The 27,535-nt window shown below is 40.9% G+C and overlaps 1 protein-coding gene across 1 annotated transcript in view; it reads right to left on the reverse strand.

Annotated features, from left to right (window-relative positions):
* LOC110517917 (multiple PDZ domain protein) overlaps positions 1-27,535 on the reverse strand; it is a 124,521-nt gene that overhangs the window by 55,174 nt on the left and 41,812 nt on the right. The window contains exons 10-17 of the mRNA XM_036972588.1: positions 27,186-27,263; positions 26,564-26,643; positions 24,310-24,456; positions 22,975-23,166; positions 22,118-22,291; positions 21,641-21,850; positions 9,846-10,034; positions 7,603-7,735 (exon numbers count right to left, since the gene is read on the reverse strand). Of these exons, the coding sequence (XP_036828483.1) occupies positions 7,603-7,735; positions 9,846-10,034; positions 21,641-21,850; positions 22,118-22,291; positions 22,975-23,166; positions 24,310-24,456; positions 26,564-26,643; positions 27,186-27,263 (1,203 nt within the window). The remainder of the gene's footprint in view (positions 1-7,602; positions 7,736-9,845; positions 10,035-21,640; positions 21,851-22,117; positions 22,292-22,974; positions 23,167-24,309; positions 24,457-26,563; positions 26,644-27,185; positions 27,264-27,535) is intronic.

The following is a 27,535-nucleotide window of genomic DNA, read 5'->3' on the forward strand; positions in this document are numbered from 1 at the left end:
AGTTACACTACAACACACTACAACACATATACCTGTAGTTACACTACAACACATATACCTGTAGTTACACTACAACACATATACCTGTAGTTACATTACAACACATATACCTGTAGTTACATTACAACACATATACCTGTAGTTACACTACAACACATATACCTGTAGTTACACTACAACACATATACCTGTAGTCACACTACAACACATATACCTGTAGTTACACTACAACACATATACCTGTAGTTACACTACAACACATATACCTGTAGTCACACTACAACACATATACCTGTAGTACACTACAACACACTACAACACATATACCTGTAGTTACACTACAACACACTACAACACATATACCTGTAGTTACACTACAACACATATACCTGTAGTCACACTACAACACATATACCTGTAGTTACACTACAACACACTACAACACATATACCTGTAGTCACACTACAACACATATACCTGTAGTCACATTACAACACACTACAACACATATACCTGTAGTCACACTACAACACATATACCTGTAGTTACACTACAACACATATACCTGTAGTCACACTACAACACATATACCTGTAGTACACTACAACACACTACAACACATATACCTGTAGTTACACTACAACACACTACAACACATATACCTGTAGTTACACTACAACACATATACCTGTAGTCACATTACAACACATATACCTGTAGTTACACTACAACACATATACCTGTAGTTACACTACAACACATATACCTGTAGTTACACTACAACACATATACCTGTAGTTACACTACAACACATATACCTGTAGTTACACTACAACACACTACAACACATATACCTGTAGTCACACTACAACACATATACCTGTAGTCACACTACAACACATATACCTGTAGTTACACTACAACACATATGCCTGTAGTTACACTACAACACATATACCTGTAGTTACACTACAACACATATACCTGTAGTTACACTACAACACATATACCTGTAGTCACACTACAACACATATACCTGTAGTTACACTACAACACATATGCCTGTAGTTACACTACAACACATATACCTGTAGTCACACTACAACACATATACCTGTAGTCACATTACAACACACTACAACACATATACCTGTAGTCACACTACAACACATATACCTGTAGTTACACTACAACACATATACCTGTAGTCACACTACAACACATATACCTGTAGTACACTACAACACACTACAACACATATACCTGTAGTTACACTACAACACACTACAACACATATACCTGTAGTCACACTACAACACATATACCTGTAGTCACACTACAACACATATACCTGTAGTTACACTACAACACATATGCCTGTAGTTACACTACAACACATATACCTGTAGTCACACTACAACACATACACCTGTAGTCACACTACAACACATATACCTGTAGTTACACTACAACACATTACAACACATATACCTGTAGTTACACTACAACACATATACCTGTAGTCACACTACAACACATATACCTGTAGTCACACTACAACACATATACCTGTAGTCACACTACAACACATATACCTGTAGTCACACTACAACACATATACCTGTAGTCACACTACAACACATATACCTGTAGTCACACTACAACACATATACCTGTAGTTACACTACAACACATATACCTGTAGTTACACTACAACACATATACCTGTAGTTACACTACAACACATATACCTGTAGTCACACTACAACACATATACCTGTAGTCACACTACAACACATATACCTGTAGTACACTACAACACACTACAACACATATACCTGTAGTCACACTACAACACATATACCTGTAGTTACACTACAACACACTACAACACATATACCTGTAGTTACACTACAACACATATACCTGTAGTTACACTACAACACATATACCTGTAGTTACACTACAACACATATACCTGTAGTCACACTACAACACACTACAACACATATACCTGTAGTCACACTACAACACACTACAACACATATACCTGTAGTCACACTACAACACATATACCTGTAGTCACACTACAACACATATACCTGTAGTCACACTACAACACATATACCTGTAGTCACATTACAACACACTACAACACATATACCTGTAGTACACTACAACACATATACCTGTAGTTACACTACAACACATATACCTGTAGTTACACTACAACACATATACCTGTAGTTACACTACAACACATATACCTGTAGTCACACTACAACACATATACCTGTAGTTACACTACAACACATTTACCTGTAGTTACACTACAACACACTACAACACATATACCTGTAGTCACACTACAACACATATACCTGTAGTTACACTACAACACATATACCTGTAGTTACACTACAACACATTTACCTATAGTCACATTACAACACATATACCTGTAGTTACACTACAACACATATACCTGTAGTCACACTACAACACATTTACCTGTAGTCACACTACAACACATATACCTGTAGTTACACTACAACACACTACAACACATATACCTGTAGTTACACTACAACACATATACCTGTAGTTACACTACAACACATATACCTGTAGTTACACTACAACACATATACCTGTAGTTACACTACAACACATATACCTGTAGTTACACTACAACACATATACCTGTAGTCACACTACAACACACTACAACACATATACCTGTAGTCACACTACAACACACTACAACACATATACCTGTAGTCACACTACAACACACTACAACACATATACCTGTAGTTACACTACAACACATATACCTGTAGTCACACTACAACACATATACCTGTAGTTACACTACAACACACTACAACACACTACAACACATATACCTGTAGTTACACTACAACACATATACCTGTAGTCACACTACAACACATATACCTGTAGTTACACTACAACACATATACCTGTAGTCACACTACAACACATATACCTGTAGTTACACTACAACACACTACAACACATATACCTGTAGTTACATTACAACACATATACCTGTAGTCACACTCAGGTCATGTCATTATAGCTTTTAAAAAAGAGAGAATGTTCTCCTCAATTTACCTGGTTTTAACACAGCTGACACCTCATATAGTGTTATTGTTTTAACACAGCTGACACCTCATATAGTGTTATTGTTTTAACACTGCTGACACCTCTGATAGTGTTATTGTTTTAACACAGCTGACACCTCTGATAGTGTCAATAACAGAGGTAATGTTCTGAGTGCCCCCACAGTGGGGTTTCACCTCCAATAACAGAGGTAATGTTCTGAGTGCCCCCACAGTGGGGTTTTACCCCCAATAACAGAGGTAATGTTCTGAGTGCCCCCACAGTGGGGTTTTACCCCCAATAACAGAGGTAATGTTCTGAGTGCCCCCACAGTGGGGTTTTACCCTCAATAACAGAGGTAATGTTCTGAGTGACCCCACAGTGGGGTTTCACCCCCAATAACAGAGGTAATGTTCTGAGTGACCCCACAGTGGGGTTTCACCCCCAATAACAGAGGTAATGTTCTGAGTGTCCCCACAGTGGGGTTTCACCCCCAATAACAGAGGTAATGTTCTGAGTGTCCCCACAGTGGGGTTTCACCCCTAATAACAGAGGTAATGTTCTGAGTGTCCCCACAGTGGGGTTTCACCCCCAATAACAGAGGTAATGTTCTGAGTGTCCCCACAGTGGGGTTTCACCCCCAATAACAGAGGTAATGTTCTGAGTGTCCCCACAGTGGGGTTTCACCCCCAATAACAGAGGTAATGTTCTGAGTGAATTGGGCCAACTCGTTGTACAAGGACACACACATCCCCCATCCGTCTGCGCTCACAGACAGACACACACACACACACACACACATCCCCCATCCGTCTGCAGTCACAGACACACACATACAGGGAGGAGGTGGGGAACAGGTGACTGGTGGGTTAACCCCCAACATTGAACTAATGCCAACACTGACAGACGGCTAGCGTGCACACACACACACATACACACACACGCACACACACACACGCACACACACGCACACACACGCAGACAGATACACACACCTCAGTGGCACAGGTACAAAAAGGGTGCTAGGAAGATTAAACAAACACAGTTGCACACAAACATGGCTTTAAGAGGCTTGCATTGGCTATCTAGTATTCAGCAAGGATAACACACACACACACACACACACACACACACACACACACACACACATACAACGGGAAACACAAACTTGCGGAGGAGTGCATTAGGACTACACACTAATCAGATCACATCTACACCAAGGGACCACACCAACACACTATGAGCGTACACAATTTGAAGTTAGATCAAAAATAAATGACGTTTTATGTATGTTTAAAATATATAGTTTATTGATTTTTTAAAATATTTCTTCTCTCATTACATTCAAATTACAATACAATCATAGTGCATATGGGTTACAGCCACATAGACAATCACAGTTATTGACCTCTGAGAGACGCTACAGTGAAAGATCTGATAGGTACACGAACAGACAGCACTTTCCTTCACAGCAACTGTATATAAATATATATATATATATAAATGTATATATATATATATATATATATAAATGTATATAAATATATATATAAATGTATATAAATGTATATAAATATATATATATATATATATAAATGTATATACATGTATATAAATGTATATAAATGTATATAAATATATATATATATATATGTATATAAATATATATAAATGTATATAAATATATACATGTATATAAATATATATCAATACATATCAATGTATATCAATATATTTAAATATATATAAATATATATATATATAAATATATAAATGTATATAAATATATATAAATGTATATATTATATAAATGTATATAAATATATATCTAAATATATATAAATGCATATAAATATATATAAATATATATCAATGTATTACAATATATATAAATACATATAAATATATATAAATATATAAATATATATAAATATATAAATATATATAAATGTATATAAATCTAAATATATATAATCTGTAAAGATAACATTGAGTAATATAATATCATATTAACTATCATGGTTTAACCGCTTATTTTTGTCTGTAGCTTTTCCTTAAGACAGACATTTCCAGTTAATAAACAGGCTAGTAAGAACCCACAAAAACCACAAAGACAGAAACAAAGAAATCAAAAAGCAGTTTCACGCATTTGTGAAGAAACCGTCTCAAACGAACCAAGAACTAAAGTGTCACGCATTTGACCTCTCACAAACGAAACAAACATGAAACAACACCCCCCATGCATTCCCCAAGGCAAGAAACAAAACATCACAGACTAACAAATGTTCTCACACACACACAACCGTCTCTTTTTTTTTTAGCAAACTACGCGTTAAAAACCAAACGAGACGTTCACATAAACGGTGTTCTCACATAAACGGTGTTCTCACAAATGTGTGTTCTAACAAACGATGGGGTCCACAAAACAAACAAAACACGAATTAGGATTCTCACAAATCTCTCACAACTTTCTCAAATGTGTTCTCACAAAAAGGTGAGTTCACCAACAAAAAAAAACACATGTTCACACAAAACTGCCAAAGCCATACCATACACAGTACAGTAATAAATATATATATATAGTTGTAAATGTAGAGATTTATCTCTTTGGTGTCATTCTGAACATCTAATGTTGGTAAGGTGTCAGGCAAGGTAATAACTATAAACACACCTTAGTGCTAAAATAACAACGATATGCTCACAACATTCTGTCGTCCCAAATGGACCAACAATAATTCCACAAAGCATTCTAGGTCTGAATGCTCGCACACAAAGTAAAGTAGCCAAACTACACTGCCGAAGTCTGATACATTCAAAAATGGATTCTGGGAAACGAACTTCTCTAAAGTGATGGCAAATTAACCAAATCAATAACATGACTATAGTCCTACCATGTTGCTGACAAACCTAGAGACAAAACAGACAGGTGTCACTGGCATTCCTGTCATTAGAGTGATGATGACAATGTGACAGGTAGCCTAGTGGTTAGAGGAGGCAGGTGGCCTAGTGGTTAGAGGAGGCAGGTAGCCTAGTGGTTAGAGGAGGCAGGTAGCCTAGTGGTTAGAGGAGGCAGGTAGCCTAGTGGTTAGAGGAGGCAGGTAGCCTGGTGGTTAGAGGAGGCAGGTAGCCTAGTAGTTAGAGGAGACAGGTAGCCTAGTGGTTAGAGGAGGCAGGTAGCCTAGTGGTTAGAGGAGGGAGGTAGCCTAGTGGTTAGAGGAGGCAGGTAGCCTAGTGGTTAGAGGAGGGAGGTAGCCTAGTGGTTAGAGGAGGCAGGTAGCCTAGTGGTTAGAGGAGGCAGGTAGCCTAGTGGTTAGAGGAGGCAGGTAGCCTAGTGGTTAGAGGAGGCAGGTAGCCTAGTGGTTAGAGGAGGCAGGTAGCCTAGTGGTTAGAGGAGGCAGGTAGCCTAGTGGTTAGAGGAGGCAGGTAGCCTAGTGGTTAGAGGAGGCAGGTAGCCTAGTAGTTAGAGTGTTGGGCCAGTAACCGCAAAGGTTGCTGGGTCGAATCCCCGAGCTGACAAGGTAAAAATATATAATTCTGCCCCTGAACAAGGCAGTTAACCCACTGTTCCCCAGTAGCCTAGTTAAATAAAGGTTCAGTTCTCTGTCTCTTTCACAGTCAACAACACGGGTTTTCAGAGGTCCACTCACTCTTTCACAGTAAACAACATGGGTTTTCTTATTAACAGAGGTCTTCTGTCTCTTTCACAGTCAACAACATGGGTTTTCTTATTAACAGAGGTCCACTCCCTCTTTCACAGTCAACAACATGGGTTTTCTAATTAACAGAGGTCCACTCCCTCTTTCACAGTCAACAACATGGGTTTTCTTATTAACGGAGGTCCACTCTCTCTTTCACAGTCAACAACATGGGTTTTCAGAGGTCCACTCACTCTTTCACAGTAATCAACATGGGTTTTCTAATTAACAGAGGTCCACTCCCTCTTTCACAGTCAACAACATGGGTTTTTTAATTAACAGAGGTCCACTCCCTCTTTCACAGTCAACAACATGGGTTTTCTAATTAACAGAGGTCCACTCCCTCTTTCACAGTCAACAACATGGGTTTTCTAATTAACAGAGGTCCACTCTCTCTTTCACAGTCAACAACATGGGTTTTCAGAGGTCCACTCCCTCTTTCACAGTAAACAACATGGGTTTTCTATGGTGCCCTTAATAAAAAGTGCAAGTCAACTTTCTTCCTCTCTGTTCTTCCTCTCTCTCTTCCTCTCTCTCTTTCTCTCTCTTTCTCTCACGTTTTCAACTTGATTGATTGAATTCAATACGACTTTATAAATTCAATAAGCTCTTTTAACAGATATTCCCTTATTAAGAAACACCAGTGTTCACCTCATCTCCTGAAAAAATCTTTGACTTCCCTCGATTATCAGCTTCTCCTCCTCTCCGCCCAGTATCGCCGTGCCGACGACGTACACACACAGACACCCCGCCACAATGAAAAACACCGATAACATACCAAGGCTACGGTTGCCCCTGACAACAGTGATTGTCCTCTCAAAATGGCTGCCGAAAGAAGAAGGGGGCGGGGCCAGGAGCTTATCGCCGTCCTCCATGTTGCCGCTGGAACAATGACGTGGAGATTTCTCGTCCTGAGAAAGATAACAGAAAATAAAGGGATGAATCAATCAATCAATCAAAGGAAGGATGGATGAATGAACTGATGGATGACTGGACAAAAAGAAGGATAAACGGATGAATGAAGGGCGTGAGACAGTAGCCTAACTGTTTGTGTCCAATGTATCGCTGTCCATTTGTAGCAGGTCTACAAGCTTTTCAGAACAGTTAGGGACGTCAAGAGAGCTTCTGTGTTGTACTTAGAACAGGTGTACGGTAGAGGTAGCATGCTTGGTGCCCATAATCAACACCGGGAACCTTAACATTTCAGAGAAGCATTGGCTGATTCAGTGTAATTTAAGTGAAAGTCGAAACACAAAAAACCTGCTGAGTGATTTAATGTCGGACAGTGAATGATTATAACGTCCTCACAATGAAGAAGACACTAGGCACTAGCACTTTCTCTGAGCCTAGCCCGATGACACTGATCCAGCTGGCCCGATGACACTGATCCAGCTGGCCCGATGACACTGATCCAGCTGGCCCAATGACACTGATCAAGCTGGCCCAATGACAATGATCCAGCTCGCCCAATGACACTGATCCAGCTCGCCCAATGACACTGATCCAGCTGGCCCGATGACACTGATCCAGCTGGCCCAATGACACTGATCAAGCTGGCCCAATGACAATGATCCAGCTCGCCCAATGACAATGATCCAGCTCGCCCAATGACACTGATCCAGCTGGCCCAATAACACTGATCCAGCTGGCCCAATGACAATGATCCAGCTCGCCCAATGACACTGATCCAGCTGGCCCAATAACACCGATCCAGCTGGCCCAATGACACTGATCCAGCTGGCCCAATGACTCTAAACAGGAAATAAACTAAGCTATAGACGAAACAGTGTTGTATCTACAGGTCAGTACAGGAACCTATAGACGGAACAGTGTTGTATCTACAGGTCAGTATGATACAGGAACCTATAGAGGGATCAGTGTTGTATCTACAGGTCAGTACAGGAACCTATAGAGGGAACAGTGTTGTATCTACAGGTCAGTACGATACAGGAACCTATAGAGGGAACAGTGTTGTATCTACAGGTCAGTATGATACAGGAACCTATAGAGGGAACAGTGTTGTATCTACAGGTCAGTACAGGAACCTATAGAGGGAACAGTGTTGTATCTACAGGTCAGTACGATACAGGAACCTATAGAGGGAACAGTGTTGTATCTACAGGTCAGTATGATACAGGAACCTATAGAGGGAACAGTGTTGTATTTACAGGTCAGTACAGGAACCTATAGAGGGAACAGTGTTGTATCTACAGGTCAGTACAGGAACCTATAGAGGGAACAGTGTTGTATCTACAGGTCAGTACAGGAACCTATAGAGGGAACAGTGTTGTATCTACAGGTCAGTACAGGAACCTATAGAGGGAACAGTGTTGTATCTACAGGTCAGTACAGGAACCTATAGAGGGAACAGTGTTGTATTTACAGGTCAGTACGATACAGGAACCTATAGAGGGAACAGTGTTGTATCTACAGGTCAGTACAGGAACCTATAGAGGGAACAGTGTTGTATCTACAGGTCAGTATGATACAGGAACCTATAGAGGGAACAGTGTTGTATCTACAGGTCAGTACAGGAACCTATAGAGTGAACAGTGTTGTATCTACAGGTCAGTATGATACAGGAACCGAGTATGGCAGAATGTGAACACCATTTACTGAAGTACAAACAATTTGGAATAGGCCACTTCTCTAAGGGGTGGGAGGATAAAAACATACCCTAGGTTGACTAGTTCCTATTCACACACTTGACTCATATCTTTCCATTCGTTTGACCTGAACAGGTACTATAGCAAACAGTAAGGTGAGCTGTGACTATTGATCCAGAGAGTGAGATGGCTGCCTGCTTTAGCATATAAACACTCTGTCTTGTTTTTCACTTTAGCTTGTTATCATTTCCACACGATTTCGGGTTCTTCGCTACACTAACAGAGAAAAACGTACTTTCTAGAGTTAGCATTGTGAGCACTGCTACTTGTTCCAAGTTATTTCGGTCCTTACAGTAGAGTAGCGAAGCTAACCCTGAGGTGTTGATGTCACTTGACTGTTAAGAAGGTTTCTTACCTTCAGTGTGGAGCACGGTTGGCTGTTCCTCTGGTGTGAGCCGTAGCTGTTAGCATGCGCCTGCTGTGTGGAGGAGGCTAGCATCCCAGCTGAGTGGAGAGTATCCTTCTCATCTCTCGATAACGACTGGGTCTCGTCTCTCGACGACCTCGACGACTCTGGGATGGACTCCAGGACACAACACTCGATCTGAGGGATACGTGAAAGGTCAAAGGTGGAGGGTCAGAGGTGGACAGGGTCTGTAGGAAACGGAGAGGAATATAGACCCGATAGAGTTCTGGTCTGGCCGAATTAGCATCGAAGCTAACAGGGTAAAGAGAGTGAATTGTGAATGGGGGAATTGGACACTCTCTTTCTCTCTCTACCTGTCTCTCTCTCTTCACCTCCTCCTCAACTACTTTTCCTTCTCTCTTTCTAGTCTCTCTCCTCACCTCCTCCCCACCTACCTTTCCTTCTCTCTTTCTACTCCCTCTCTCCAACTCTCTCTCTCCCCCCACCCCTTTCTCTCTCTAGTAGTGTGGTCAGGCATTGTGTTCATTTCTCAACACCATGAAATATTCAGCAGGTTGGTAACAAGAGGTTCTCTCTGCTGCCCTACTGTTACTAGGACACAGGCAACAACAAGAGTTACAACACACTGTGGGCAGAAATAAACTACATGTACTGACTGTGTTATGGTGGTAAACTACATGTACTGACTGTGTTATGGTGGTAAACTACATGTACTGACTGTGTTATGGTGGTAAACTACATGTACTGACTGTGTTATGGTGGTAGATATAAACTACATGTACTGACTGTGTTATGGTGGTAAACTACATGTACTGACTGTGTTATGGTGGTAGATATAAACTACATGTACTGACTGTGTTATGGTGGTAAACTACATGTATTGACTGTGTTATGGTGGTAGATATAAACTACATGTACTGACTGTGTTATGGTGGTAAACTACATGTACTGACTGTGTTATGGTGGTAGATATAAACTACATGTACTGACTGTGTTATGGTGGTAGATATAAACTACATGTACTGACTGTGTTATGGTGGTAGATATAAACTACATGTACTGACTGTGTTATGGTGGGAGATATAAACTACATGTACTGACTGTGTTATGGTGGTAGATATAAACTACATGTACTGACTGTGTTATGGTGGTAAACTACATGTACTGACTGTGTTATGGTGGTAGATATAAACTACATGTACTGACTGTGTTATGGTGGTAAACTACATGTACTGACTGTGTTATGGTGTAGATATAAACTACATGTACTGACTGTGTTATGGTGGTAGATATAAACTACATGTATTGACTGTGTTATGGTGGTAGATATAAACTACATGTACTGACTGTGTTATGGTGGTAGATATAAACTACATGTATTGACTGTGTTATGGTGGTAGATATAAACTACATGTACTGACTGTGTTATGGTGTAGATATAAACTACATGTACTGACTGTGTTATGGTGGTAAACTACATGTACTGACTGTGTTATGGTGGTAGATATAAACTACATGTACTGACTGTGTTATGGTGTAGATATAAACTACATGTACTGACTGTGTTATGGTGTAGATATAAACTACATGTACTGACTGTGTTATGGTGGTAAACTACATGTACTGACTGTGTTATGGTGGTAGATATAAACTACATGTACTGACTGTGTTATGGTGGTAGATATAAACTACATGTACTGACTGTGTTATGGTGGTAAACTACATGTACTGACTGTGTTATGGTGGTAGATATAAACTACATGTATTGACTGTGTTATGGTGTAGATATAAACTACATGTACTGACTGTGTTATGGTGGTAAACTACATGTACTGACTGTGTTATGGTGGTAAACTACATGTACTGACTGTGTTATGGTGGTAAACTACATGTACTGACTGTGTTATGGTGGTAAACTACATGTATTGACTGTGTTATGGTGGTAGATATAAACTACATGTACTGACTGTGTTATGGTGGTAGATATAAACTACATGTACTGACTGTGTTATGGTGGTAAACTACATGTACTGACTGTGTTATGGTGGTAAACTACATGTACTGACTGTGTTATGGTGGTAGATATAAACTACATGTACTGACTGTGTTATGGTGGTAAACTACATGTACTGACTGTGTTATGGTGGTAGATATAAACTACATGTACTGACTGTGTTATGGTGGTAAACTACATGTACTGACTGTGTTATGGTGGTAGATATAAACTACATGTACTGACTGTGTTATGGTGGTAGATATAAACTACATGTACTGACTGTGTTATGGTGGTAAACTACATGTACTGACTGTGTTATGGTGGTAAACTACATGTACTGACTGTGTTATGGTGGTAAACTACATGTACTGACTGTGTTATGGTGGTAGATATAAACTACATGTACTGACTGTGTTATGGTGGTAAACTACATGTACTGACTGTGTTATGGTGGTAGATATAAACTACATGTACTGACTGTGTTATGGTGGTAAACTACATGTATTGACTGTGTTATGGTGGTAGATATAAACTACATGTACTGACTGTGTTATGGTGGTAAACTACATGTACTGACTGTGTTATGGTGGTAGATATAAACTACATGTACTGACTGTGTTATGGTGGTAGATATAAACTACATGTACTGACTGTGTTATGGTGGTAGATATAAACTACATGTACTGACTGTGTTATGGTGGGAGATATAAACTACATGTACTGACTGTGTTATGGTGGTAGATATAAACTACATGTACTGACTGTGTTATGGTGGTAAACTACATGTACTGACTGTGTTATGGTGGTAGATATAAACTACATGTACTGACTGTGTTATGGTGGTAAACTACATGTACTGACTGTGTTATGGTGTAGATATAAACTACATGTACTGACTGTGTTATGGTGGTAGATATAAACTACATGTATTGACTGTGTTATGGTGGTAGATATAAACTACATGTACTGACTGTGTTATGGTGGTAGATATAAACTACATGTATTGACTGTGTTATGGTGGTAGATATAAACTACATGTACTGACTGTGTTATGGTGTAGATATAAACTACATGTACTGACTGTGTTATGGTGGTAAACTACATGTACTGACTGTGTTATGGTGGTAGATATAAACTACATGTACTGACTGTGTTATGGTGTAGATATAAACTACATGTACTGACTGTGTTATGGTGTAGATATAAACTACATGTACTGACTGTGTTATGGTGGTAAACTACATGTACTGACTGTGTTATGGTGGTAGATATAAACTACATGTACTGACTGTGTTATGGTGGTAGATATAAACTACATGTACTGACTGTGTTATGGTGGTAAACTACATGTACTGACTGTGTTATGGTGGTAGATATAAACTACATGTATTGACTGTGTTATGGTGTAGATATAAACTACATGTACTGACTGTGTTATGGTGGTAAACTACATGTACTGACTGTGTTATGGTGGTAAACTACATGTACTGACTGTGTTATGGTGGTAAACTACATGTACTGACTGTGTTATGGTGGTAAACTACATGTATTGACTGTGTTATGGTGGTAGATATAAACTACATGTACTGACTGTGTTATGGTGGTAGATATAAACTACATGTACTGACTGTGTTATGGTGGTAAACTACATGTACTGACTGTGTTATGGTGGTAAACTACATGTACTGACTGTGTTATGGTGGTAGATATAAACTACATGTACTGACTGTGTTATGGTGGTAAACTACATGTACTGACTGTGTTATGGTGGTAGATATAAACTACATGTACTGACTGTGTTATGGTGGTAAACTACATGTACTGACTGTGTTATGGTGGTAGATATAAACTACATGTACTGACTGTGTTATGGTGGTAGATATAAACTACATGTACTGACTGTGTTATGGTGGTAGATATAAACTACATGTACTGACTGTGTTATGGTGGTAAACTACATGTACTGACTGTGTTATGGTGGTAGATATAAACTACATGTACTGACTGTGTTATGGTGGTAAACTACATGTACTGACTGTGTTATGGTGGTAAACTACATGTACTGACTGTGTTATGGTGGTAAACTACATGTACTGACTGTGTTATGGTGGTAGATATAAACTACATGTACTGACTGTGTTATGGTGGTAAACTACATGTACTGACTGTGTTATGGTGGTAGATATAAACTACATGTACTGACTGTGTTATGGTGGTAGATATAAACTACATGTACTGACTGTGTTATGGTGGTAAACTACATGTACTGACTGTGTTATGGTGGTAAACTACATGTACTGACTGTGTTATGGTGGTAAACTACATGTACTGACTGTGTTATGGTGGTAAACTACATGTACTGACTGTGTTATGGTGGTAGATATAAACTACATGTACTGACTGTGTTATGGTGGTAAACTACATGTACTGACTGTGTTATGGTGGTAAACTACATGTACTGACTGTGTTATGGTGGTAGATATAAACTACATGTACTGACTGTGTTATGGTGGTAAACTACATGTACTGACTGTGTTATGGTGGTAGATATAAACTACATGTACTGACTGTGTTATGGTGGTAGATATAAACTACATGTACTGACTGTGTTATGGTGGTAGATATAAACTACATGTATTGACTGTGTTATGGTGGTAAACTACATGTATTGACTGTGTTATGGTGGTAGATATAAACTACATGTATTGACTGTGTTATGGTGGTAAACTACATGTACTGACTGTGTTATGGTGGTAGATATAAACTACATGTACTGACTGTGTTATGGTGGTAGATATAAACTACATGTACTGACTGTGTTATGGTGGTAAACTACATGTACTGACTGTGTTATGGTGGTAGATATAAACTACATGTACTGACTGTGTTATGGTGGTAGATATAAACTACATGTACTGACTGTGTTATGGTGGTAAACTACATGTATTGACTGTGTTATGGTGGTAGATATAAACTACATGTACTGACTGTGTTATGGTGGTAGATATAAACTACATGTACTGACTGTGTTATGGTGGTAAACTACATGTACTGACTGTGTTATGGTGGTAAACTACATGTACTGACTGTGTTATGGTGTAGATATAAACTACATGTACTGACTGTGTTATGGTGGTAAACTACATGTATTGACTGTGTTATGGTGGTAGATATAAACTACATGTACTGACTGTGTTATGGTGGTAGATATAAACTACATGTACTGACTGTGTTATGGTGGTAAACTACATGTACTGACTGTGTTATGGTGGTAAACTACATGTACTGACTGTGTTATGGTGTAGATATAAACTACATGTACTGACTGTGTTATGGTGGTAGATATAAACTACATGTACTGACTGTGTTATGGTGGTAAACTACATGTACTGACTGTGTTATGGTGGTAGATATAAACTACATGTACTGACTGTGTTATGGTGGGAGATATAAACTACATGTACTGACTGTGTTATGGTGGTAGATATAAACTGCATGTACTGACTGTGTTATGGTGGTAGATATAAACTACATGTACTGACTGTGTTATGGTGGGAGATATAAACTACATGTACTGACTGTGTTATGGTGGTAAACTACATGTACTGACTGTGTTATGGTGGTAGATATAAACTACATGTACTGACTGTGTTATGGTGGTAAACTACATGTACTGACTGTGTTATGGTGGTAAACTACATGTATTGACTGTGTTATGGTGGTAGATATAAACTACATGTACTGACTGTGTTATGGTGGTAGATATAAACTACATGTACTGACTGTGTTATGGTGGTAGATATAAACTACATGTACTGACTGTGTTATGGTGGGAGATATAAACTACATGTACTGACTGTGTTATGGTGGTAGATATAAACTACATGTACTGACTGTGTTATGGTGGTAGATATAAACTACATGTACTGACTGTGTTATGGTGGTAGATATAAACTACATGTACTGACTGTGTTATGGTGGGAGATATAAACTACATGTACTGACTGTGTTATGGTGGTAAACTACATGTACTGACTGTGTTATGGTGGTAAACTACATGTATTGACTGTGTTATGGTGGTAGATATAAACTACATGTATTGACTGTGTTATGGTGGTAGATATAAACTACATGTACTGACTGCGTTATGGTGGTAGATATAAACTACATGTACTGACTGTGTTATGGTGGTAGATATAAACTACATGTACTGACTGTGTTATGGTGGTAGATATAAACTACATGTATTGACTGTGTTATGGTGGTAGATATAAACTACATGTACTGACTGTGTTATGGTGGTAAACTACATGTACTGACTGTGTTATGGTGGTAAACTACATGTACTGACTGTGTTATGGTGGTAGATATAAACTACATGTACTGACTGCGTTATGGTGGTAGATATAAACTACATGTACTGACTGTGTTATGGTGGTAGATATAAACTACATGTACTGACTGTGTTATGGTGGTAGATATAAACTACATGTACTGACTGTGTTATGGTGGTAAACTACATGTACTGACTGTGTTATGGTGGTAAACTACATGTACTGACTGTGTTATGGTGGTAAACTACATGTACTGACTGTGTTATGGTGGTAGATATAAACTACATGTACTGACTGTGTTATGGTGGTAGATATAAACTACATGTACTGACTGTGTTATGGTGGTAAACTACATGTACTGACTGTGTTATGGTGGTAAACTACATGTACTGACTGTGTTATGGTGGTAGATATAAACTACATGTACTGACTGTGTTATGGTGGTAAACTACATGTACTGACTGTGTTATGGTGGTAAACTACATGTACTGACTGTGTTATGGTGGTAAACTACATGTACTGACTGTGTTATGGTGGTAAACTACATGTACTGACTGTGTTATGGTGGTAGATATAAACTACATGTACTGACTGTGTTATGGTGGTAAACTACATGTACTGACTGTGTTATGGTGTAGATATAAACTACATGTACTGACTGTGTTATGGTGGTAGATATAAACTACATGTATTGACTGTGTTATGGTGGTAAACTACATGTATTGACTGTGTTATGGTGGTAGATATAAACTACATGTACTGACTGTGTTATGGTGGTAGATATAAACTACATGTACTGACTGTGTTATGGTGGTAAACAACATGTACTGACTGTGTTATGGTGGTAGATATAAACTACATGTATTGACTGTGTTATGGTGGTAGATATAAACTACATGTATTGACTGTGTTATGGTGGTAGATATAAACTACATGTATTGACTGTGTTATGGTGGTAGATATAAACTACATGTACTGACTGTGTTATGGTGGTAAACAACATGTACTGACTGTGTTATGGTGGTAGATATAAACTACATGTACTGACTGTGTTATGGTGGTAGATATAAACTACATGTATTGACTGTGTTATGGTGGTAAACTACATGTACTGACTGTGTTATGGTGGTAAACTACATGTACTGACTGTGTTATGGTGGTAAACTACATGTACTGACTGTGTTATGGTGGTAAACTACATGTATTGACTGTGTTATGGTGGTAGATATAAACTACATGTACTGACTGTGTTATGGTGGTAGATATAAACTACATGTATTGACTGTGTTATGGTGGGAGATATAAACTACATGTATTGACTGTGTTATGGTGGTAGATATAAACTACATGTACTGACTGTGTTATGGTGGTAAACTACATGTACTGACTGTCTTATGGTGGTAGATATAAACTACATGTACTGACTGTGTTATGGTGGGAGATATAAACTACATGTACTGACTGTGTTATGGTGGTAAACTACATGTATTGACTGTGTTATGGTGGTAGATATAAACTACATGTACTGACTGTGTTATGGTGGTAAACTACATGTATTGACTGTGTTATGGTGGTAGATATAAACTACATGTATTGACTGTGTTATGGTGGTAGATATAAACTACATGTACTGACTGCGTTATGGTGGTAGATATAAACTACATGTACTGACTGTGTTATGGTGGTAGATATAAACTACATGTACTGACTGTGTTATGGTGGTAAACTACATGTATTGACTGTGTTATGGTGGTAGATATAAACTACATGTACTGACTGTGTTATGGTGGTAAACTACATGTATTGACTGTGTTATGGTGGTAGATATAAACTACATGTATTGACTGTGTTATGGTGGTAGATATAAACTACATGTACTGACTGCGTTATGGTGGTAGATATAAACTACATGTACTGACTGTGTTATGGTGGTAGATATAAACTACATGTACTGACTGTGTTATGGTGGTAGATATAAACTACATGTACTGACTGTGTTATGGTGGTAAACTACATGTACTGACTGTGTTATGGTGGTAAACTACATGTACTGACTGTGTTATGGTGGTAGATATAAACTACATGTACTGACTGTGTTATGGTGGTAGATATAAACTACATGTACTGACTGTGTTATGGTGGTAAACTACATGTACTGACTGTGTTATGGTGGTAAACTACATGTACTGACTGTGTTATGGTGGTAGATATAAACTACATGTACTGACTGTGTTATGGTGGTAGATATAAACTACATGTACTGACTGTGTTATGGTGGTAGATATAAACTACATGTACTGACTGTGTTATGGTGGTAGATATAAACTACATGTATTGACTGTGTTATGGTGGTAGATATAAACTACATGTACTGACTGTGTTATGGTGGTAAACTACATGTACTGACTGTGTTATGGTGGTAAACTACATGTACTGACTGTGTTATGGTGGTAGATATAAACTACATGTACTGACTGTGTTATGGTGGTAGATATAAACTACATGTACTGACTGTGTTATGGTGGTAGATATAAACTACATGTACTGACTGTGTTATGGTGGTAAACTACATGTACTGACTGTGTTATGGTGGTAGATATAAACTACATGTACTGACTGTGTTATGGTGGGAGATATAAACTACATGTACTGACTGTGTTATGGTGGTAGATATAAACTACATGTACTGACTGTGTTATGGTGGTAGATATAAACTACATGTACTGACTGTGTTATGGTGGTAGATATAAACTACATGTACTGACTGTGTTATGGTGGTAAACTACATGTACTGACTGTGTTATGGTGGTAGATATAAACTACATGTATTGACTGTGTTATGGTGGTAAACTACATGTACTGACTGTGTTATGGTGGTAAACTACATGTATTGACTGTGTTATGGTGGTAGATATAAACTACATGTACTGACTGTGTTATGGTGGTAGATATAAACTACATGTACTGACTGTGTTATGGTGGTAGATATAAACTACATGTACTGACTGTGTTATGGTGGTAGATATAAACTACATGTATTGACTGTGTTATGGTGTAGATATAAACTACATGTACTGACTGTGTTATGGTGGTAAACTACATGTACTGACTGTGTTATGGTGGTAGATATAAACTACATGTACTGACTGTGTTATGGTGGTAGATATAAACTACATGTACTGACTGTGTTATGGTGGTAAACTACATGTACTGACTGTGTTATGGTGGTAGATATAAACTACATGTACTGACTGTGTTATGGTGGTAGATATAAACTACATGTACTGACTGTGTTATGGTGGTAGATATAAACTACATGTATTGACTGTGTTATGGTGGTAGATATAAACTACATGTACTGACTGTGTTATGGTGGTAGATATAAACTATATGTACTGACTGTGTTATGGTGGTAGATATAAACTACATGTATTGACTGTGTTATGGTGGTAAACTACATGTATTGACTGTGTTATGGTGGTAGATATAAACTACATGTACTGACTGTGTTATGGTGGTAGATATAAACTACATGTATTGACTGTGTTATGGTGGTAGATATAAACTACATGTACTGACTGTGTTATGGTGGTAAACTACATGTATTGACTGTGTTATGGTGGTAGATATAAACTACATGTACTGACTGTGTTATGGTGGTAGATATAAACTACATGTACTGACTGTGTTATGGTGGTAGATATAAACTACATGTACTGACTGTGTTATGGTGTAGATATAAACTACATGTACTGACTGTGTTATGGTGGTAAACTACATGTACTGACTGTGTTATGGTGGTAGATATAAACTACATGTACTGACTGTGTTATGGTGGTAGATATAAACTACATGTACTGACTGTGTTATGGTGGTAGATATAAACTACATGTACTGACTGTGTTATGGTGGTAAACTACATGTACTGACTGTGTTATGGTGGTAGATATAAACTACATGTACTGACTGTGTTATGGTGGTAAACTACATGTACTGACTGTGTTATGGTGGTAGATATAAACTACATGTACTGACTGTGTTATGGTGGTAGATATAAACTACATGTACTGACTGTGTTATGGTGGGAGATATAAACTACATGTACTGACTGTGTTATGGTGGTAGATATAAACTACATGTACTGACTGTGTTATGGTGGTAGATATAAACTACATGTACTGACTGTGTTATGTGATAGGTGGTAGAAGATCAGTACTAGTATTGTCTTAGACAAAAGTGTCATACAACTACTAAGGTTGACTGTGTGACTGATGGCAAAACGTTGTATTTGGCTATTCACTACATGTATACATTATTTATATTTCTTAAAAACCCCACTGTAGTCAGAAATTAACGACTCTCATCATTTTATACAGGAGGAGAGTGGGCCCCCCTAGTATACAGGAAGAGGGTGAGCCCCCCTAGTATACAGGAGGAGGGTGGGCCCCACCTAGTATCCAGGAGGAGGGTGGGCCCCCCTAGTATACAGGAGGAGGGTGAGCCCCCCTAGTATACAGGAGCGTGGCCCCTAGTATACAGGAGGAGGGTGGGCCCCCCTAGTATACAGGAAGACCCCCTAGTATACAGGAAGAGGGTGCCCCCCCCTAGTATACAGGAGGAGAGTGGGCCCCCCTAGTATACAGGAGGAGGGTGGGCCCCCCTAGTATACAGGAGGGGGGCCCCTAGTATACAGGAGTAGGGTGGGCCCCCCTAGTATACAGGAGGGGGGGCCCTAGTATACAGGAGGAGGGTGGGCCCCCCTAGTATACAGGAGGGGGGGCCTAGTATACTAGTATACAGGAGGAAGGTGGGCCCCCCTAGTATACAGGAGGAGGGTGGGCCACCCTCCTCGAGGAGGGTGGGCCCCCCTAGTATCCAGGAGGAGGGTGGCCCCCCTAGTATACAGGAGGGGGGGCCCTAGTATACAGGAGGATGGTGGGCCCCCCTAGTATACAGGAGGAGGGTGGGCCCCCCTAGTATACAGGAGGGGGGGCCCTAGTATACAGGAGGATGGTGGGCCCCCCTAGTATCCAGGAGGAGGGTGGGCCCCCACCCCCCTAGTATACAGGAGGGGGGGCCCTAGTATACAGGAGGAGGGTGGCCCCTAGTTTACAGGAGGAGGGATACAGGAGGAGGGTGCGCCCCCCCCCTAGTATACAGGAGGAGGGTGCCCGCCTCTAGTATACAGGAAGAGGGTGCCCCCCCTAGTATACAGGAGGAGGGTGGGTCCCCCCTAGTATACAGGAGGAGGGTGGGCCCCACCTAGTATACAGGAGGAGGGTGGTATACAGGAGGAGGGTGGTATACAGGAGGAGGGTGGTATACAGGAGGAGGGTGGTATACAGGAGGAGGGTGGTATACAGGAGGAGGGTAGTATACAGGAGGAGGGTGGTATACAGGAGGAGGGTGGTATACAGTATACAGTGTTAGAGTGTTTTGGGTTACTGTCGTACCGGCAGCGGCTTGGCGACGCCGATGCGCACGACCCCGTAGCCGGTGGTTTTGAGGACGTGCACGGCTCGCTCCAGCGTCGACCGGACCAGGTCCACGTCGTTGACGGACATGAGCCGGTCACCGGGCAGCAGGCGTCCGTCTGAGTCGGCCACGCCACCGGGGACCAGGGAGCGGATCACCAGAACAGTCTTAGAGTCGTCCTCTGGGTCCTGGAGAGGGACAACATAAGGAACAGGTGAACAGCAGTTCAAAGGTCATGTCCTCCCAAAGGGAAGTCCAATAGAAAGGAGAGACTACAATTGTTTTGCTTCCCAGTTCATCTTTTTTTATTTTTTTATTGTCTTTCCAAAGGATCCACTCTTTGGCCCACCATCCTCTCCTCGTCTCCTGGTCTACATTACTAGTTATCCCAAACCAGTTGAAAGAGGGGAGAGTAGGAAGCTACGTTAGACCATGGAGACGCACCACAGTCTTACCTGGTAGTCTAGGATGCTGAATCCCAGGCCTTCCTCTCCCTTCACCAGCTCTATCACCTGACTGTCTCTCTCCCACATGGCCAGAGGAGGAGACACAGGCTTATTAAAACCACGACTCCCACAATCCCTGTTGTTACAACCAGGAAGTAGACAGCAGGGCTGGTCATACTGGGACTGGGAGAGGAGAGAGAGAGTTAGGGCACATCTCCTATGACACCCCGGCAGCAGTCTGATTGACTATCTTTCCACCCTTCTTCCAGAAATAGTGTCTACTTGATCACTCCGCCTAATGGTATCAAAAGGATTGGATTGACGCCACCAATATGTCTGACACCATCTCCATATCCCTCCATCTCCATATCCCTCCATCTCCATATCCATATCCATATCCCTCCATCTCCATATCCCTCCATATTCCTCCATCTCCATATTCCTCCATCACCCCACCCCTTCATCTTCCCATCCATCCATCTCCCCATTCCCCCTCCATTTTGGCATCCCTCCAGCTCCCCACCCCTCCATCTCCCCATCTCCCCTCCATTTCCCTATTCCTCCATCCCACCTCCCCATCCATCCCTCCTCCCCCTCCATCTCCCCATCCCTCCATCTCCCCTCCATTTCCCTATTCCTCCATCCCACCTCCCCCTCCATCCCTCCTCCCCCTCTATCTCCCCATCTCTCCATCTCTCCATCTCTCCATCTCCACCTCCATCCCTCCTCCCCCTCCATCTCCCCATCCCTCCATCTCCCCTCCATTTCCCTATTCCTCCATCCCACCTCCCCCTCCATCCCTCCTCCCCCTCCATCTCCCCATCTCTCCATCTCCCCCTCCATCCCTCCTCCCCATCCCTCTCTACCTTGCCATTGAACTCAGCCAGTAGCTCTTTGAGGGGGAGCTGTACATCTTCATCATCATCATCATCGTGGTCACTGTCCCGTAGCTGTGGGTGCACGACGCGGCAGCACACCATACAGACACACAGAGGCAGCTCTCTCAGAACGCTGATCACCTCTCTGTGAGTCTCTCCTATCAGAGGGATACCATTCGCCTGGGAGAGGGGAGAAGCTCGTCTGGTCAGCAAACATGTTGAATGTGCTGTATGTAGCTACATCATAGCATAACAGGGTCAATGTTCCATTGGATGTGTGGATGGGCGAATACATGAATGAATGAACAAATGAATGAATGAATGAATGAATGAACAAATGAATGAATGAATGAATGAATGAACAAATGAATGAATGAATGAACAAATGAATGAATGAATGAACAAATGAATGAATGAATGAATGGACAAAGCAGTGAATTAAAGAACAAATTAATTCATTAACAAACCAAATAAATGAACAAATTAATAAATCAATTAACGACTGAACACACCAATGAACAAATTAATTAATGGATGAACGAACAAACCAATGAATGAACAAATTAATCATCATCTTCTGTACATCTATCACTCCAGTGTTTAATTTCTATATTGTAATTACTTTGCCACTATGGCCTATTTATTGCCTTACCTCCCTTTTCCTACCTCATTGACACACACTGTATATAGACTTATTCTACTGTATTATTTACTGTATGTTTGTTTTACTCCATGTGTAACTCTGTGTCGTTGTATGTGTCGAACTGCTTTGCTTTATCTTGTCCAGGTCGCAGTTGTTAATGAGAACTTGTTCTCAACTGGCCTACTTGGTTAAATAAAGGTGTTCTCAACTAGCCTACCTGGTTAAATAAAGGTGTTCTCAACTTGCCTACCTGGTTAAATAAAGGTGTTCTCAACTAGCCTACCTGGTTAAATAAAGGTGTTCTCAACTAGCCTACCTGGTTAAATAAAGGTGTTCTCAACTGGCCTACCTGGTTAAATAAAGGTGTTCTCAACTGGCGTACCTGGTTAAATAAAGGTGTTCTCAACTGGCCTACCTGGTTAAATAAAGGTGTTCTCAACTGGCGTACCTGGTTAAATAAAGGTGTTCTCAACTAGCCTACCTGGTTAAATAAAGGTGTTCTCAACTGGCCTACCTGGTTAAATAAAGGTGTTCTCAACTGGCGTACCTGGTTAAATAAAGGTGTTCTCAACTGGCCTACCTGGTTAAATAAAGGTGTTCTCAACTGGCCTACCTGGTTAAATAAAGGTGAAATATGTTTTGTTTAAATGAATGTATGGATGTTAATCAGTCACTCCCACCTCCAGTATCTGGTCTCCAGGGTGTATCTTCCTGCTCTGTCCGACGGGCCCCTCAGGTAAGACGGAGCACAGGTAGTGGTGTCCTGCCCTGGCCTCCATGCTGATGCCTAGACCACTGGTCTCACTGAACCTCTCTAGCTGACACACCTGGGAAGGGGAGGGAGAGTAGGGGTTAATAACACTCTCCTCTCTATAGCTGACACACCTGGGAAGGGCAGGGACAGTAGGGGTTAATAACACTCTCTATAGCTGACACACCTGGGAAGGGCAGGGACAGTAGGGGTTAATAACACCCTCTATAGCTGACACACCTGGGAAGGGGAGGGATAGTAGGGGTTAATAACACTCTCTATAGCTGACACACCTGGGAAGGGGAGGGATAGTAGGGGTTAATAACACTCTCTATAGCTGACACACCTGGGAAGGGGAGGGATAGTAGGGGTTAATAACACTCTCTATAGCTGACACACCTGGGAAGGGGAGGGATAGTAGGGGTTAATAACACTCTCTATAGCTGACACACCTGGGAAGGTGAGGGATAGTAGGGGTTAATAACACTCTCTATAGCTGACACACCTGGGAAGGGGAGGGATAGTAGGGGTTAATAACACTCTCTATAGCTGACACACCTGGGAAGGGGAGGGATAGTAGGGGTTAATAACACCCTCTATAGCTGACACACCTGGGAAGGGGAGGGATAGTAGGGGTTAATAACACTCTCTATAGCTGACACACCTGGGAAGGGGAGGGATAGTAGGGGTTAATAACACTCTCTATAGCTGACACACCTGGGAAGGGGAGGGATAGTAGGGGTTAATAACACTCTCTATAGCTGACACACCTGGGAAGGGGAGGGATAGTAGGGGTTAATAACACTCTCTACAGCTGACACACCTGGGAAGGGGAGGGATAGTAGGGGTTAATAACACTCTCTATAGCTGACACACCTGGGAAGGGGAGGGATAGTAGGGGTTAATAACACTCTCTATAGCTGACACACCTGGGAAGGGGAGGGATAGTAGGGGTTAATAACACTCTCTATAGCTGACACACCTGGGAAGGGGAGGGATAGTAGGGGTTAATAACACTCTCCTCTCTATAGCTGACACACCTGGGAAGGGGAGGGATAGTAGGGGTTAATAACACTCTCTATAGCTGACACACCTGGGAAGAGGAGGGATAGTAGGGGTTAATAACACTCTCTATAGCTGACACACCTGGGAAGGGGAGGGATAGTAGGGGTTAATAACACTCTCTATAGCTGACACACCTGGGAAGAGGAGGGATAGTAGGGGTTAATAACACTCTCCTCTCTCTAGCTGTACAGTCAAGGCCAAAAGTTTTGAGAATGACACACATATTAATTTCCCCAAAGTTTTCTGCTTCAGTGTCTAGATATTGTTAGATATTAGTGTTATAGTGTTTAGATATTTTTGTCAGATGTTATTATGGAATACTGAAGTATAATTACAAGCATTTCAAGTGTCAAAGGCTTTTATCGAACTCAATCAGCAGAACAGAGTGATCTCCAGCCTTGTCCTTGTCAACACTCACACCTGCGTTAACGAGAGAATCACTGACATGATGTCAGCTGGTCCTTTTGTGGCAGGGCTGAAATGCAGTGGAAATGTTGTTTTGGGGGATTCAGTTCATTTTGCATGGTAAAGAGGGACTTTGCAAATGAATTGCAATTCATCTGATCACTCTTCATGACATTCTGGAGTATATGCAAATTGCCATCATACAAACTGAGACAGAAGACCTTGTGAAAATGTATATTTGTGTCATTCTCAAAACTTTTGGCCACGACTGTTCTATGTATAGCTGTACTCTGGATAGCTGTACTCTGGATAGCTGTACTCTGGATAGCTGTACTCTGGATAGCTGTACTCTGGATAGCTGTACTCTGGATAGCTGTACTCTGGATAGCTGTACTCTGGATAGCTGTACTCTGGATAGCTGTACTCTGGATAGCTGTACTCTGGATAGCTGTACTCTGGATAGCTGTACTCTGGATAGCTGTACTCTGGATAGCTGTACTCTGGATAGCTGTACTCTGGATAGGTGTACTCTGTATAGCTGTACTCTGTATAGCTGTACTCAGGATAGCGGTACTCTGGATAGCTGTACTAAGCCAGAGGTAATATTTGTAGACAGACAGATATACGTTTGGAAGGGTTTGCATCAGTCATTACAAGCTGTAATCTGGTATATGATCATATGTGTAACTATGAGAAGTTAGTCTGAGACGTACAACCACTTGATATCTGGGTCCCAGAGCAGCCTGCCACCTGCTCTTCAACTCCTCTTCCTCTGCTGCAGTCAGCTTCCCTCCTTCAACACACACACACGCACGCACGCACACACACACACACACACACACACACACACACACGCATTAGCGTCATATAAAGAATAGTCACTACCTCTAACAGCCTTCCAGTAATCAGTTGATTTACAGTAACCTCCTGTAAAGAACTACCTCTAACAGCCTTCCAGTAATCAGAGTTGATTTACAGTAACCTCCTGTAGAGAACTACCTCCAACATCCTTCCAGTAATCAGAGTTGATTTACAGTAACCTCCTGTAGAGAACTACCTCTAACAGCCTTTCCAGTAATCAGAGTTGATTTACAGTAAACTCCTGTAAAGAACTCAACAGCTCAATATAAACCAAAGGGAGGTCAAGAAATGATCTGAAATCAGCTGAATGAGTTGACTGAACATTTGACTGCAGAGGACTAAGAATAGGAGTGAGCACACATACAAATATGTCACACACACACACATACACACACACACACACACACACACACACACACACACACACACACACACACACACACACACACACAGATACTCGTGCATAATATGTACCGGTTCTGGCGTCTAGTCGTTGTTCAGAGTACATCATACTGGCTCTTCTGGACATCTCACGCAGAGACATTTGTTTTCCTGTGGCCCAAACACACACACACACACACACACACACACACACACACACACATACAGTACACACCACACACACACACGCACAGACGCACGCACGCACGTACACACACACACACACAGAGAGTTAACAATGTACGTATGTAACTTGTGTATGAAGACAGCAAAGTAGATGTAATCCCACTAGACACACACTGGTTGAATCAACGTTGGTTTTCAATGAAATGACAACGTTGCATCAACGTGGAATAGATGTTGAATTGACGTCTCTGTGCCCA

Source organism: Oncorhynchus mykiss, unplaced genomic scaffold (genome assembly GCF_013265735.2).
Source record: "Oncorhynchus mykiss isolate Arlee unplaced genomic scaffold, USDA_OmykA_1.1 un_scaffold_182, whole genome shotgun sequence".
Classification (NCBI taxonomy): Eukaryota; Metazoa; Chordata; class Actinopteri; order Salmoniformes; family Salmonidae; genus Oncorhynchus; species Oncorhynchus mykiss.